The sequence below is a fragment of the Salmo salar genome, chromosome ssa01, assembly GCF_905237065.1.
Source record: "Salmo salar chromosome ssa01, Ssal_v3.1, whole genome shotgun sequence".
Classification (NCBI taxonomy): Eukaryota; Metazoa; Chordata; class Actinopteri; order Salmoniformes; family Salmonidae; genus Salmo; species Salmo salar.
In genome coordinates, this window is record NC_059442.1 from 10,899,738 (window position 1) to 10,914,013 (window position 14,276).

Here is a 14,276-nt window from a genome sequence, read left to right on the forward strand (position 1 = left end):
ATAAACAAAAGTGAAATAAACAATATAATAGAAAAACATTATCTCTCTCTCTCTCTCTCTCGCTCTCTCTCTGTCTCTCCCCCCTCTCTCTTCCTATCTCTCAAGTGATAAAATATGATACCAGTTATGAAAACATGGGCATGGCAAGCAGAGGAGGGTCAGGTATCAGTGACTCAAGAAGTCTTACTGTAGGTGTATAAGCCAAAAGGATTACACGTCTGGTAGGTATACAAACAAGCACTGTTGAAATGCCCCAATGCCTCAACATCCCAATGGATAAAATACACCAACAAATATTCACAGAAGTATAAAGAAACTATAGTATAAAACCTAAAAAATGTAAGTACCTTTGGCCACTTTCAAGAATACAGCTGAATATGCAAATATAAACTAGCTACAATGTAAATATTTTTGCAGCTCAAAAAAATAAAAGTGCAACAATAAGCATATATTTTTTATGTTAACATACAGTCCGTTTTTTTTCCCAGATTGTTTTTTCAGAATGTCTAAAATGCTACAGACGTTGCAATCTTGCATGTCATTTGTCTTGGTTAATATTTTACAATATTTTGCCCGTAACATCTGGTTTAGGGTCTGTTTTGCATACTTGGGTACTATAGGGTACTAGGAGTAAATGGTTAGACTAGGTAAGGGGAGAGCTGATCATAAATCAGTTGTTTGGATCAGAAAGTACTGTGGTCAGAGCTTTTGATCACAACCCGTGAAAAATCGACTGGAGCCAATCAGCGTGCGGGGCGGTAGGGGTGTTGTCTTCATCACAGTGATCTGATTGGGCTAAATGCTTAGTTAAAAGGGGCTTTGAATTTCACGGGATACAGTCAGAAATAGAAACAACGTGCGGAAGGAAGAAGACAGCTGGTGGGGGGTAGCTAGGTAGTGAACTTTAGGAGCGCCTCAATTCAATAATCAAATCATACACATTAAGCTACTTAGCTATCTGTCTTATTCAGGAGCTCATGTAGGTAGTGTTATCAACAGCCCTTCGCAAACTCGCTTTTATTCAAGAGGAGACGGGAACTAGTTAACGTTACTGTAGCTAGCAATTCAGCTATTCTTTAACGTTACAGATGCAGCCATCAAACTACAGGTCGACCCTGATCGTTAACTAAATTATTCGTCAAGTTTGAAGCGATACAAGATTGTAGCTAGCTTTTGGACCAAGCCTGAACTTTGAATTAGATAGCCCCGTGTGCTACGGAGAAATACAGGCTCATTGATAGCTAACTTTTGACTAATTCAAAGACTCCTTGAGGGAATGGACTTTATATTGGACTTTGCAGCAGGATGCATAGGAGGTAAGTTAACTAACGTTAGTTAGAAAGCACACCCATGGATAGATTGCTTCAATGCTTGCTACGTGGCAGCACGGAGTCATGTAAAGGGCTTGCAAAATGCATCAGGTTGGAAACGCTTTGAATGAATGATTCATGAGTTTGGCTAGCAAAGTTAGTTGGCCAATGCAGACATGTTCCTAGTGATGGCGTAAGTTTGCCCCCAAAAAATGTTTTCATGAATGGAAAATTACAGAGTACTGTTCATTGTCTAACACACGTTCTTGCCCCCATTGTTGTGAAATCCTATATTAAATGTGCTTAGCTGGCTAAACCTGTTTTGATTTCTTAGAATCACAAAATATATTTGGACAAACTACAGCAACATTTTTGTTTTATTCAAATAAGTTAGGTTTTTCTGAAGTTAAATGACCTGCGAATTGAGTCTGGGTGAATTTCAATAATGTAAATTTGGGGTGAAAATTTAAAATAATTCAGGCAAACACACAAAAAAATTGACACTTTGCCAAAAACGAAACATCTTAGTCCTTAAAAATCTAAAATTGTATTGGTTGTGTATGAAATTGTGCAGGTGCAGTGACATGGTTATGTTTGTATCACAACACACACAGAATGACCATTGATTTTTTTTTTCAGATGCATCATGGGTTTTGTAACTCATGTTATAAAACTGGTTTCTTGAAAATTACATGAATTCACCACTGCTTCACTCAAACACCAAGCCAGAACACATACAAGTGCCCCTAACCTGAAACAGCCCTAGGTAGGGTTTTATCCTGTGATGTACAGGTGGTGTCACACAGTATTGCTAAGCAATGTTAAGGACACGTGAACAGCTGATGGGCAGTCCAGAGAAGACTGTTTGTTCTTGTGTAATGCACTTGATATTCAAACATGCACCCACCACCACTGAAAGTGCTGTAACTTGCATCAGGTCTAGGCTCAAAGACTGAGTATTAAACAGTGTCTCCATGCTGTTTACTGTACCTATACTTGTACTTAGTTACCACTCTTTCTCCAAGTTGTCAGGTTTTGTAATTGTTTCACATAGCTTTAGACCACGTTACTTATCAACCTCCTCCAACAAGCAAAGTGCTGATTTAATTGTTCATCTTTGTCATTTCCAGGTGCTGCCGGTGTCTTGGTCGGGCATCCTTTTGACACTGTAAAGGTGGGTTTATGTTTTATCTGGTTGGCAATTGCCTGGCATGTGTTATCTTTTTCTTAGAAATCACACTGAAATGTAATTCCTATTTAGCTACTGTGGTGTTTATCCAGGCTCCTCGAAAGGGCATGTTTGAATATAGAAGAGATGACCCAAAGTGTTTGATAAAGTATGAAATATTCATGCTCTCTCCCAATCAAAACGTTTCAGGAACCGCATTTCTCGGCTATTACTTGCATATAGCAAACTGCACTTTTTTCCAGACCCCACACACACGTGGGTTTTTGGCTGGTTTTCTGACCTAGAGTCATATCTACACACTGCTGTTTAAAAAGTAGAGCACATAACATTCTTAACCCGGTGTCTTACTGCAACCCAATCTGTTCTTGGAACGGAACAGACATCTCCTCCTAGTTAGCTCATGGACCAGAGCTAAAGAGCTGTTGTCTATGCATGGCATGTTGGCAGTGCATGTTGAGGCTTGCTGAGCAACCGTATCAGACCCACAATGTGCACACAACAAACAATTAACTGATCCAGAAGCATGCCAGGTTTCTGTCTGTTATAGATGACATTTCAAGCTATTCCCTTTTTTTTTGTATGAGTGAGTGATAGCCTCAAGCTCAGCTGACCCCTACACTCATCATATGCATAACCCAAATATAGTTTTCACTAACGCCTAAGCCACATGATATGTTGGGGCTGTGACGGCATAGGTCATTGGAAAGCTCTGTAAATAAACAGTGGAGTTATACACTTCATTGGGTCATGGACTCTACAAGGTGTCAAGTTCTACAGGGATTCTGACCCATGTTGAGTCCAATGCTTCCCACAGTTGTCAGGATGTCCTTTTGGGTGGTGGACCATTCTTAATACACACAGGAAACTTTGGATTACGTTATGTAACCCCGGTTCTTTGAAGGAGACGAGGGAGACCTCTCACTATGGGACACGCCTTCTTTGCGGGTCATTGGTTGAAGCCTTATTCCATCAGAGCTTTGTGGGTGTATGCCCCATGTGTCTATATAACACTCTGCACTGCTCTTGTTTCCTCATTCTAAGAACTACGTCTTACACAAGTCAACTCGGTTCGACATCTCACTATGGAACACTTGCAAAATGCCCCGATTGCCAATAGCCCATTTCCCGTTTTCTGAGAATCCTGTTGTGGTACATGGTAATGTGCCTGATCCATCCTACTTTGCTCCACTGCCAAGGACTGCGCAGGGAGGGCGCAGTTAACGTCCAGGCGATAGAACCTCACCAAGGGGAAGCCCAACTAGCCACCGCACAAAGATGGAGATGCCTCTGAACAGTGCCCATTATGTGACAATTCCTCTAGTGGAATGTTCTGACACCCAAGGGAGACTGCAATCCCCAACAACTGTACGCCTTGGCGATAGCCTCCAATGGGAGAGGCGTTGTTTGGAGGGGGGGGGGCTGGCTGGCTCCTGTGCTACACCTATGCCGTGTGTAAACAAGCTTTTGTGACTTGCAGCAGGACTCCAGAGGAGACTATGGTCGTCGGAGGAGTTCTGCCAGCTCATCGAGCCCCCGCGCCTTGCGCTAGGTGTGCCGATTCTTCCCCTTCCCTCCGGATGGCGCCATGGGGGTCTCCACTGCTAATTGCTTGGAGTGATGCCCTGAGGCACCGCGTTGCTGGTGAGCTGACTGTCAGTCCCAGGGTCAGAGCTGCCAGAGGAGGCTGAAACTTCTTGGGGATCCTCCAGTTCTGGGAGGGAGGACTCCTAGTGAAGACCTGGGTGAATGTGGGCTTCTGGGGATTCAGGGCTTGTTTCTGTGGTAACAGGGAGCCCAGCACTTCAGTCTCCTTTTCTTAGAATTTAACCTGGCCTGTATCTCCGATTATGGCTGGTCCAAACAGCCTGGTGGGATCGATCTGTTCGTTCAGGTAGGGCAGCGCATCTGATTGCCTCGAAGAAAGGAGGTCAGTTATTGACTCCTGCCCTACCTCTTCAGTCTGTCTGGGTAGCACAAACTGAGCAGAGGAGAAATTCTTCAGTGGTGTAATCCATCAGCTGGTCAAAGGGTGCTGCCTAATGTGGCAAGAGGCATGCCGTCGTCCTCACATCCAGATTTGTCGGCATTAAGGTCCTCCCCCTGGTAAAAGTGGGGATTCTCTGAATCAGCCTGAAGCGCAGACTGAGGGGATGCCTTTAGTAGCTTCTCCCTCCTCTGGGACTTTGTTGTCAACGGAGTTGTCCTCACGCAGGTATGAGGCCTGGGCAATACTTTCCATGTACTTCACTCTACGTCTAAGGACACTGGAGTCCAGCTGAGCGAAATGCACACAACTAGCGGGGTCGATGGGAGCCTCCATAGCGTATTCAACGCCGAGGCAGGTAGTACAGAGCGTATGGGAATATGTCCCGGACATGTAATGCCTGCAGTTGCCAGGGTGAGCGTTGCTAGGCTTTTGCTGCTTTTTCTCTCCCTTCCCTGACGACTTTGCCGGTAAGCCTGTTGACATTGCGTTTCGACAGGACGGACAAAAGCAAATGGAATTACTGGGGGGCTAGCTAGCCACTCCACACGCTGCTACTACAATGGGAAGTTGGGAGAGACACTGGGTAATGTGAGCTTGAGCCAGGTAAACAGAAACAGACAGCTTTATTTACCAGGGTGGTGAGAAATAAATGCCATCTTTATACTTTCAATGTAGTGAATTAGCTGGCTTTCTTTACCTGAGTGTTGATAGCCAGCTAGCCGAGCCGTCGCGTGGGATACAAAGTGCCGACTCGGTCTGTAAACCAAGTAACTTGAGGTAAAACGAACGGCTGGTTTATCTTTCACAGGGGAATGAAAAAAAGGATGGTGCATCAATGTTGGGGTAACACACTGAAGAAACACAAACGCTCATACTAGCCAAACAAACCGAATGGGGCTTTAGCCCAGAGATTGCTAGCTAAAACATCAGTGGTGCCGTTAGCCCACTAACTAGCCAAGATACTCGAAAGTTCAGCTAGCTAACTCCGAAAGTGGGAACAGACAGAGCTAGAGACCCCGGGTAGAAGTAGCTAAAATTTGTGGGAACCTGCTATTAGCAGGATGCTAAAGCAGTGCAGCTAGCTAACGACGCCAATTGTGTGTATGCCAGGTAACAGGTGTACAGTATCTAGCCGACAACAAAAAGTGCTGCTAACTGAGGTAACTTCACTCGGTAAAGTGAAGCTGAAGTTAGCAGCATTCCTGAAAAATAGAAAACAAGCCACTCAATGCTATGTGTTGGGGTAGTAACCCACACCGAAATGAACTGTTAAGTTGAGAGCTAGTTTACTGAATAAAGCTGCTTAACGGGCTAGTAACCAGATGGACTAAGAATGAGGAAACCAGTGCAGTGTGTTAAGACACTCGGGGCGTACACACACAGCTCTGATTGGCCTGTTAGGAGTGATTTGAATAAGGCTTCAAATAATGACCCGCAAAAGGGGCCGTGTCCCATAGTGAGATGTCGACTGAAAGAACTGTTGAGCGTGAAAAACCCAGCAGTGTTGCAGTTCTTGACACAAACTGGTGTGCCTGGCACCTACTACCATTCCCTGTTCAAAGGCACTTAAATATTTTGTCTTGCACATTCACTCTCTGAATGTGCACACATACACAATCCATGTCTCAATTATCTCAAGGCTTAAAAATGATTCATTAACCTGTCTCCTCCCCTTTTAACAAGGGATCATAGCATTCACCTGGTCAGGTTGTTTTGTACACTCCGTGTATCTGCAGGTGTTCTTCTGTGTTTGTTTTTCCGTTTCACATTTTAGGGGTTTGCATTTTTGAATGCTATGGATCCCCCTGTATACAAGATTCTACTTCCAACCTGCCGGTAAAACATATATTTTCTAAGGCAGTGTGCAAGGTATTTTTGATAGTACATTTCTAGTAAAGTCATACCAATCATGGCAATAAAGTTTGCATGAGAGGCTATTTTTGAGCCTAATAATCAGGTTTAATTGTTTTAATGATACAATTTACGAGGTTTATACTGAAATGTTTATCTTCTCATACGATTAGTCTTCTAAGAGCTGTAATTTGCAGACACTGAATCTTGAAATATTTTTGCTGTGGGCTCGTAATAATCTCAGTGTACAAGTTATAACACATGTATCAGGATATTTGTACTTCATATTTTGACAATTTGAGTCAAACTTTTTTATTTTTTATTTTAAAAAATATATATTTTGAGTACAGAAATGTGGAGGGAGGGACACTGTTTGTTTTATCCCTGAACAGGGAGGGCTGTCTTTAACAGCATAAGTGTCACTGTGTTTTTAGATGAGGGATATACAACCTCTGCACGGATGTGACCTAGCTAGTAAGTACGGTCTAGGTCTTCTTTTTCTCCCCCGTCTTTTGTTTTGTGAAAAAATAAAATAAAAATGTCTTCCAGACTTTAAATTAGTAGCACAAAATACTTTAAAAAAAAAAACATTATTTTACTCTTTTGTCACCCAAATCAACTCTTATATTGTAGTACATTACACAATAATAACCTTTTTGTTGTTGTGTATATTCTCTTTTCCTATGCGTTTTATGTGTGATTTATTTATTATTATTAAATGTGGCGGTATTGCCTTCTGTGCTTTTTCGCTAACATTGAGGCTTACATTTTCAGGTACGACTCCAAGTTCAGAGTGTGGACAGACCTCTGTACCGCGGCACATATCACTGCTTCCAGTCTATCGTACGGCAAGAGTCGGTGAGTACGACCACTACCGTTACGGAATCAAGTCATAAACGGTTGACATGCGATTGCGGTTAGAATTGTTGGCCTTATAAAAGCATGTTTCACTCCACCAGCAACGAGCTGAGAAGCTGCAGCATTTCTAGCTCTGTCTGACAAGTGATATTCCACTCAAAATAGTCTAGGTATGTTGTTGAAAATACACCTATAGACCTATAAGCATGACGGTCAAATGTGTTGACATTGACTGATATTTCCATCAATTAATTAAGAGCGTTATTTTCGCAGTGGGATTGTATTTTTTTTTTTATGCCGGTCAATTTGGCCAGAAATTATTTTTTTTAAATCGTCTGTTCATATAATTTATTTTGGTCAAAAGCCGGCAATTACCGGCTAACGGGGACCCTGGTGTGTGGGTAGTCACCAGTGGTGAAATCCTTTCATTCAAATTGATTGATTTGTTTTTGGAGGTGGTTGGCACTGCAGCGCCATGAGGCATTGCCATGTGCTCTGTGCAGCGCCAACTACTGTTGTACCATTGGTTAGAACAGGGCTCTACTCAGAAGGGTCTCTTGTTAGTCTTGTGCTTCAGTCATAGAGAATGATAGTGGCCAAAAGGCTGTTTTAGCATGGGCAGCGCCATTGAGGGCTTCCACCATTTTAAAGTTGTCAACTGGGTGGGAATTCATATGGCTTGTAATCTCAATGGCGCTGCCAATGCTGTCACAGACGCTATAATGGCACATACTGTATGTAAAGATTAGTCCTCTATCTATCTCTATGGCTTCAACACAGAGGTCAGTCTAGCAGGGAGGCTATTGGCCAGTCTGGGGGGGAGGAGGTTGGGAAAGACATATCAGTAGCCAAGGTCAATCGGGGTGTTAAGCCTGCTGCATGGCTAAATTAAGAGAACCACCTTGTCACTTGAGCCGGTTAAGTATTAGGTTAAGGCTGTCGGTATTATAGTGGAATAGCAGCTTAGTATTTTAGCCTTATAGTATTGCCTTATAAAGAGTATGTCCTTAAACAACATTTATTGTGGTGAAAGTGTGATTTGGCTGTGGCAAACTACTACTAATGTGTGTTTGTGCCAAGTTCTTCAGCTTCATTCAACTTAAATTACCATATTACGCTCTTTCTGTCTCTCTTTCTGTCTCTCTTTCTGTCTCTCTTTCTGTCTCTCTTTCTGTCTCTCTTTCTGTCTCTCTTTCTGTCTCTCTTTCTGTCTCTCTTTCTGTCTCTCTTTCTGTCTCTCTTTCTGTCTCTCTTTCTGTCTCTCTTTCTGTCTCTCTTTCTGTCTCTCTTTCTGTCTCTCTTTCTGTCTCTCTTTCTGTCTCTCTTTCTGTCTCTCTTTCTGTCTCTCTTTCTGTCTCTCTTTCTGTCTCTCTTTCTGTCTCTCGTCTGTCTCTCTTTCTGTCTCTCTCTCTCTCTCTGTGTCTCTTTCTGTCTCTCTATCTCTGTCTGTCTCTCTTTCTGTCTCTCCTGTCTCTCTTTCTGTCTCTCTTTCTGTCTCTCTTGTCTCTTTCTGTCTCTCCTCGTCTCTTTCTGTCTCTCCGCTCTTTCTGTCTCTCTTTCTGTCTCTCTTTCTGTCTCTCTTTCTGTCTCTCGCTCGCTCTTTCTGTCTCTCGCTCGCTCTTTCTGTCTCTCTTTCTGTCTCTCGCTCGCTCTTTCTGTCTCTCGCTCGCTCTTTCTGTCTCTCGCTCGCTCTTTCTGTCTCTCCACAGATGACGGGTCTGTACAAAGGCATCGGCTCCCCCATGATGGGCCTGACCTTCATCAATGCCATCGTGTTCGGTGTCCAGGGCGATGCCATGCGCAGGCTGGGCCACGACACGCCACTCAACCAGTTCCTGGCCGGGGCGTCGGCGGGCGCGTTGCAGAGCGTCATTTGCTGCCCCATGGAGCTGGCCAAGACACGCATGCAGCTGCAGGGGTTGGGCGAGAGGAAGTCCAAGCAGAAGCTGTACAAGAACTCGCTGGACTGCCTGGTGCGCATCTACCGGAAGGAGGGCTTCCGCGGTATCAACCGGGGAATGGTGACCACTCTAGTTCGCGAGACACCAGGTTTCGGGATCTACTTCCTGACCTATGATGTACTGACGCGCTCTCTGGGCTGCGAACCCGATGACCCCTACATGATCCTCAAGTTGCTGTTTGCCGGCGGAATGTCGGGCATCTCCTCGTGGATCTCCACCTACCCTGTGGACGTCATAAAGTCCCGGCTCCAGGCGGACGGCGTGGGCGGCCACAACAAGTACAATGGCATCGCGGACTGTGTGCGTCAGAGCCTGAAGCGAGAGGGCTGGCGGGTGTTCACGCACGGCCTCACCTCCACGCTGCTCCGGGCGTTCCCCGTCAATGCCACCACCTTCGCCACCGTGACTCTGTTCCTCATGTACATGCGAGACGATGCGGGCGACGTCAAAGACTGCGAGCCCCAGCCTGCCCACTCCTCGCTCACTGTGAGCCCACAGCAGGCCCAGCCCTCAAGCTTGTGAATGGGAGAAGATGGTGTTTCTGCTCTGGTGAACCTTATTGGGTTGGAAATGGTCCCACAATGCACCAGCTAATAAGCTGATGTGACTTGACCACTCAACGTCAGCTTCACAAAGGCTATTTTTACAAGATGTATGTATGTTCAGATGGTAAACCGCGCTTGTAAATACTTGTCCCTTTTTTATATAATTGTTTAGTCTTTTTGAGAACTAATTGGTAAATCGTGGGGAAAAAACCATCAGTGAAAAAGCACATTAATGGCTGACCTAGTCATCCCTTATACATGTATATGTGCACAGCTGAGTATATTTATGTATGTCTAAAGGGCTTGTGGTAATGACTGGAGTGGAATCTGTGTAGAATAGTATCAAACACATGGTTTACAGACGTTTGATACCGTTCCATTTGTTCCGTTCCGGCCATTTATTACGAGCCGTTTCCCCCTCAGCAGCCTCCACTGGTCTGAAGGTATGTACATATACTCTACTGTATAGATACATGAAGCTTTCCTATTTAAATACTCATCAGTAGAGTCCGAGCCAGGGATTCCAAACTAAGGCTCCATTCACACAGCTTGAGGGGGGGGGGGGGACTCATCCAGAAAGGAAGCCATTTCATTGGTTCTAATCAATGATTCTGCCGGCTAGGACCAATGAAATTACTTCCTTGCATAGATTTTTACGGCGAGCAGTGTGAATGTACCCATAGGTCAGAGTGAAGATTCTCTCGAGTAACCTTTATCTATGCTGTTGGAATGCCACTGGATATTCCAGAGTCGGGTGTGAGGTCTGCATTAGCTGGTTCCTGATTAAATCACTCTTGGCCGAATTTACACAGGCAGCCCAATTCTGATCTTTTGCCCAACTATTGGTGAAAGAGCTGATCTGTTTGTCAAAATACCAATTATTGCCAAATAGATCAGAATTGGGCTGCCTGGGTAAAAGCAGCCTTAGTTCTTCTTGATAATCCTAAACTTAAACACAATCATGGATTTCAACTCCGTCTTGTCTCAGACCTTGTAAAGGTGGCACCTTATTTCTAATTTTACGGAAAGATTCATAATTAACTGAAATACTTGCTCATGTGTGCTGAAATGACTGCATGAAATTTCATGAGCAAAATGCAGAGGAACATTATTGTTTTGATTAAGACATGTCTTTTGTACAATAGAATTGTACTGTGTTTGAGGCAGCACAGTTCCTAGCAATATGCATTTACAGCCTGATTCTGTTACATTTTGGGCAAAAGTGGTACAATTTTACAAACAAACATGATATTGACTATACATCTCATGATTTTTATTTGATCAATTATCCTACAAGTATGCTATATATGTGTAAAGGAATCTCTTGAATATTGCGTCCTTTCACGTACAGACCTTGAATTGAATTGCAACCGTGTGGTTCACAAGAACATGTTACATAACTAGTTTCTATATGGTGGATGACACTGCTTGTACAGAGATGTTACTCATGATGTATTTATACTGTGAATTTGGGTCCGAGCTTTCACTCCCTCGTCTTGTTAAGCACCTGTTTAGAACCTAGACATTCAAGGGCAACTCAACTAAATGGAATGCTGCTTCCTTTCTGTTTTACTGTAATGTAAAACGACCAATCAGAGCTAGATATTTGCTCAGAAGAGCACAAGTGCTTGAAAAGGCCAGTTACTCTTAATTTGTACGTATCATATTTGTTCTGTATCGGTCGTAATGTCTTTCAACCAAAGCAATATGTGGGGAAAGAACATGTCAGAATAAAACTCTGATATGAATCTTTGATGGTTTTTTTTCAAGACAGTAACAGAGTACCATTGTCTGTATTTCTGCCTACGGCCAGGATTCAATACGATCGCCATTTTGAAAGTAATTTCCGATTTGAGCTGACATGCAGCGACGGGTCTACTGAACATTGCTTTTAAAAGGTGTGTTGTCGTCAACAAAGCGTGATCGTAATGAATCTTGACCTTAGCCCATGTAAGGCTAAGCCTGATGCTGTGTTTCATAACCTCTAATAAATGGCAGCATACGACTGGGAAAAATCCACTTGAACGGTCATCCCAACTGGTAATTAGTAGTGGAAAACTAGTCTATTATCCCGAGCCCCTACTTCTCCAACATGCTGACCTCTGCTAAAGAAATGCCCTTTAAATGCAACAAAATATTATTCATGAACAATCTTTAAATATAGTTTTGGAACACCATTATTTGTTTGAGCATGATAGCTGTACTTTTACACAATTTGTTTTCCATTAGCCAATTGGCATTCCCCATGAGTTAACATGTAAAGGCACAGAACTCGTTGCTTGTAGTTTACAGCCCAGTCAAAGCTCTTCTCTGTCCCAGGCACCCCAATGCTGGAACCAGCTTCCCACAGAAGCTAGGAAATCAGAGTCCCTGTCCATAGTCTGGAAAACCCCACCTCTTCACCCCCCCCCAAAAAAAAAGAGGTGAGTCATAGTATAGGTGCACCTCAAACTGAAGGGGACAGGCACTGCTCTAGAACAGGCAGAAATAGATTTTAAAGGCAAAACAAAGGTCCAAGAATGTGTTTACTTTTTTATTCTAGGGCAAAACAAGGAAATTATTTATCGGTAATGCTGATTTGGTTTTGAGAAAGGAGTCATGTGGATAGGGCTTTGATACCATCAACAAGTCGAAGTACAATCTGTTTCTCAAACACAGCACTTATATTCAGACCATAACAGAGTTCACTATCAATCCATAGTGCATGCTCATTCCCAAAGTCATCTTATGTAATGTGGTTGTGTACTTATATGCAATTGTCATAAAGACTGGAATGCAACCAGTGTAAGTGCAGATAACAGCAGTAGACCAATGACGTGTCCTAGAGTCAGCCTCTTCTGAATGTAAGGAAAGAGGGATTTCTTGTGGTTCAGACAGACTACTAATCTCGCTTGCCAGACTCATGGAATTCCACCCCCTGAGTGTGGGAGAGACGGCGGCTGTGGGAAGACAATACAGACATAAGGTTGAAATTGCATGTTATCTGCTACAATCAACTATAAATGTTGGACTAAGAAAACATGAATCTAACACTAAGAAACCTAGGTGTATGAACTTCATTTTGTGTACTTATATCTGTCAATGTGTTTTGACTGAATCATTATCAAACACTTTGTTTTGGAATAAAGCAATTTAGTTATAGAGAAATAGTGCATTTTTATTCCTGCAATCGAAACTATATATTTGATCTCTTTACAAAATATGAACAAAAATGGTAATAGCTTCAATCATTTGTTTAACAAAACAAATGCAGTGATGCATTGTGCTCCTACTGTACATTCACCTTGGTGTCCGTCAAGTCTTATTTCAACGTGCAATAAATATTTACAGTAAGGCTGGGCCTTGTTCATTAGGGAACACAACTGAAAACATTTTGCAATAGGGCATGAAAATGACTTTCTTATTGGACAAATCCAGATAATCCCTCCCTGTTCCAGTCCCTTTCTTATTGGACAAGTCCAGATAATCCCTCCCTGTTTTAGTCCCTTTCTTATTGGACAAATCCAGATAATCCCTCCCTGTTTTAGTCCCTTTCTTATTGGACAAGTCCAGATAATCCCTCCCTGTTTTAGTCCCTTTCTTATTGGACAAGTCCAGATAATCCCTCCCTGTTTTAGTCCCTTTCTTATTGGACAAGTCCAGATAATCCCTCCCTGTTTCAATCTGTTTTATTCCATTTGGTGCCACAATTCCAGGCCGTGATGCCGTTAAAGATCCTGTTTGAGGGAAATTGTCTTTCGGGGTCAGTTGTAGGATCATCTCACTCTCCCCAAATGCTAACCAGTAACCATTAGGGAGGAAAAAGGGCAAAACTGGGCAAGACCTTAGATTAGTGCCAATGGGGAACTAGGTAGTGATGGCTGGCTAAAGGCTGCACTTCCTGGCTGTGGTGGTGGTGTAACAGGAGTAGCGTAGGCAGTGGTAGATCTCCTCGGCTCTGGGGCAGCTCACATACACCCCCTTCTGGAGAGCCTCGACAGAGCTCCTTGTCGAGGGGAGGGGCAGTGTTCCTCGACAGAGCTACAAGTCGAGGGGAGGGGCAGTGTTCCTCGACAGAGCTCCTTGTCGAGGGGAGGGGCAGTGTTCCTCGACGGAGCTACAAGTCGAGGGGAGGGGCAGTGTTCCTCGACAGAGCTCCTTGTCGAGGGGAGGGGCAGTGTTCCTCGACGGAGCTACAAGTCGAGGGGAGGGGCAGTGTTCCTCGACGGAGCTACAAGTCGAGGGGAGGGGCAGTGTTCCTCGACGGAGCTACAAGTCGAGGGGAGGGGCAGTGTTCTTCAACTGGAGCTACAAGTCGTGGGGAGGGGCAGTGTTCCTCGACAGAGCTCCTTGTCGAGGGGAGGGGCAGTGTTCCTCGACAGAGCTCCTTGTCGAGCGGAGGGGCAGTGTTCCTCGACGGAGCTACAAGTCGAGGGGAGGGGCAGTGTTCCTCGACGGAGCTACAAGTCGAGGGGAGGGGCAGTGTTCCTCGACGGAGCTACATGTCGAGGGGACGAGCAGTGTTCCTCGACAGAGCTACAATGAATTAAATTGTATTTTTGTGTCAAATTGCCAATTGGCAACCCATCCCTAATG

General features: G+C 44.0%; 1 protein-coding gene across 6 annotated transcripts; it reads left to right on the forward strand.

Annotated features, from left to right (window-relative positions):
- The first annotated feature begins 820 nt into the window (after window positions 1-820).
- LOC106560243 (mitochondrial basic amino acids transporter) lies at window positions 821-12,848 on the forward strand. 6 transcript variants are annotated; one of them, XM_014123039.2, is made up of 6 exons: window positions 821-1,316; window positions 2,441-2,484; window positions 6,261-6,355; window positions 6,772-6,811; window positions 7,112-7,195; window positions 8,905-12,848. In XM_014123039.2, exon 6 carries the CDS (start codon window positions 8,905-8,907, stop codon window positions 9,676-9,678), a length of 774 nt encoding a protein of 257 aa, XP_013978514.1. In that variant the 5' UTR covers window positions 821-1,316; window positions 2,441-2,484; window positions 6,261-6,355; window positions 6,772-6,811; window positions 7,112-7,195; the 3' UTR covers window positions 9,679-12,848. The 6 variants fall into 6 exon arrangements, with proteins under 6 accessions (XP_013978514.1, XP_013978681.1, XP_045570186.1 ...); XM_014123206.2 differs by having other exon boundaries at window positions 6,261-6,322; XM_045714230.1 differs by lacking the exon at window positions 6,261-6,355.
- The last annotated feature ends 1,428 nt before the right edge of the window (window positions 12,849-14,276 follow it).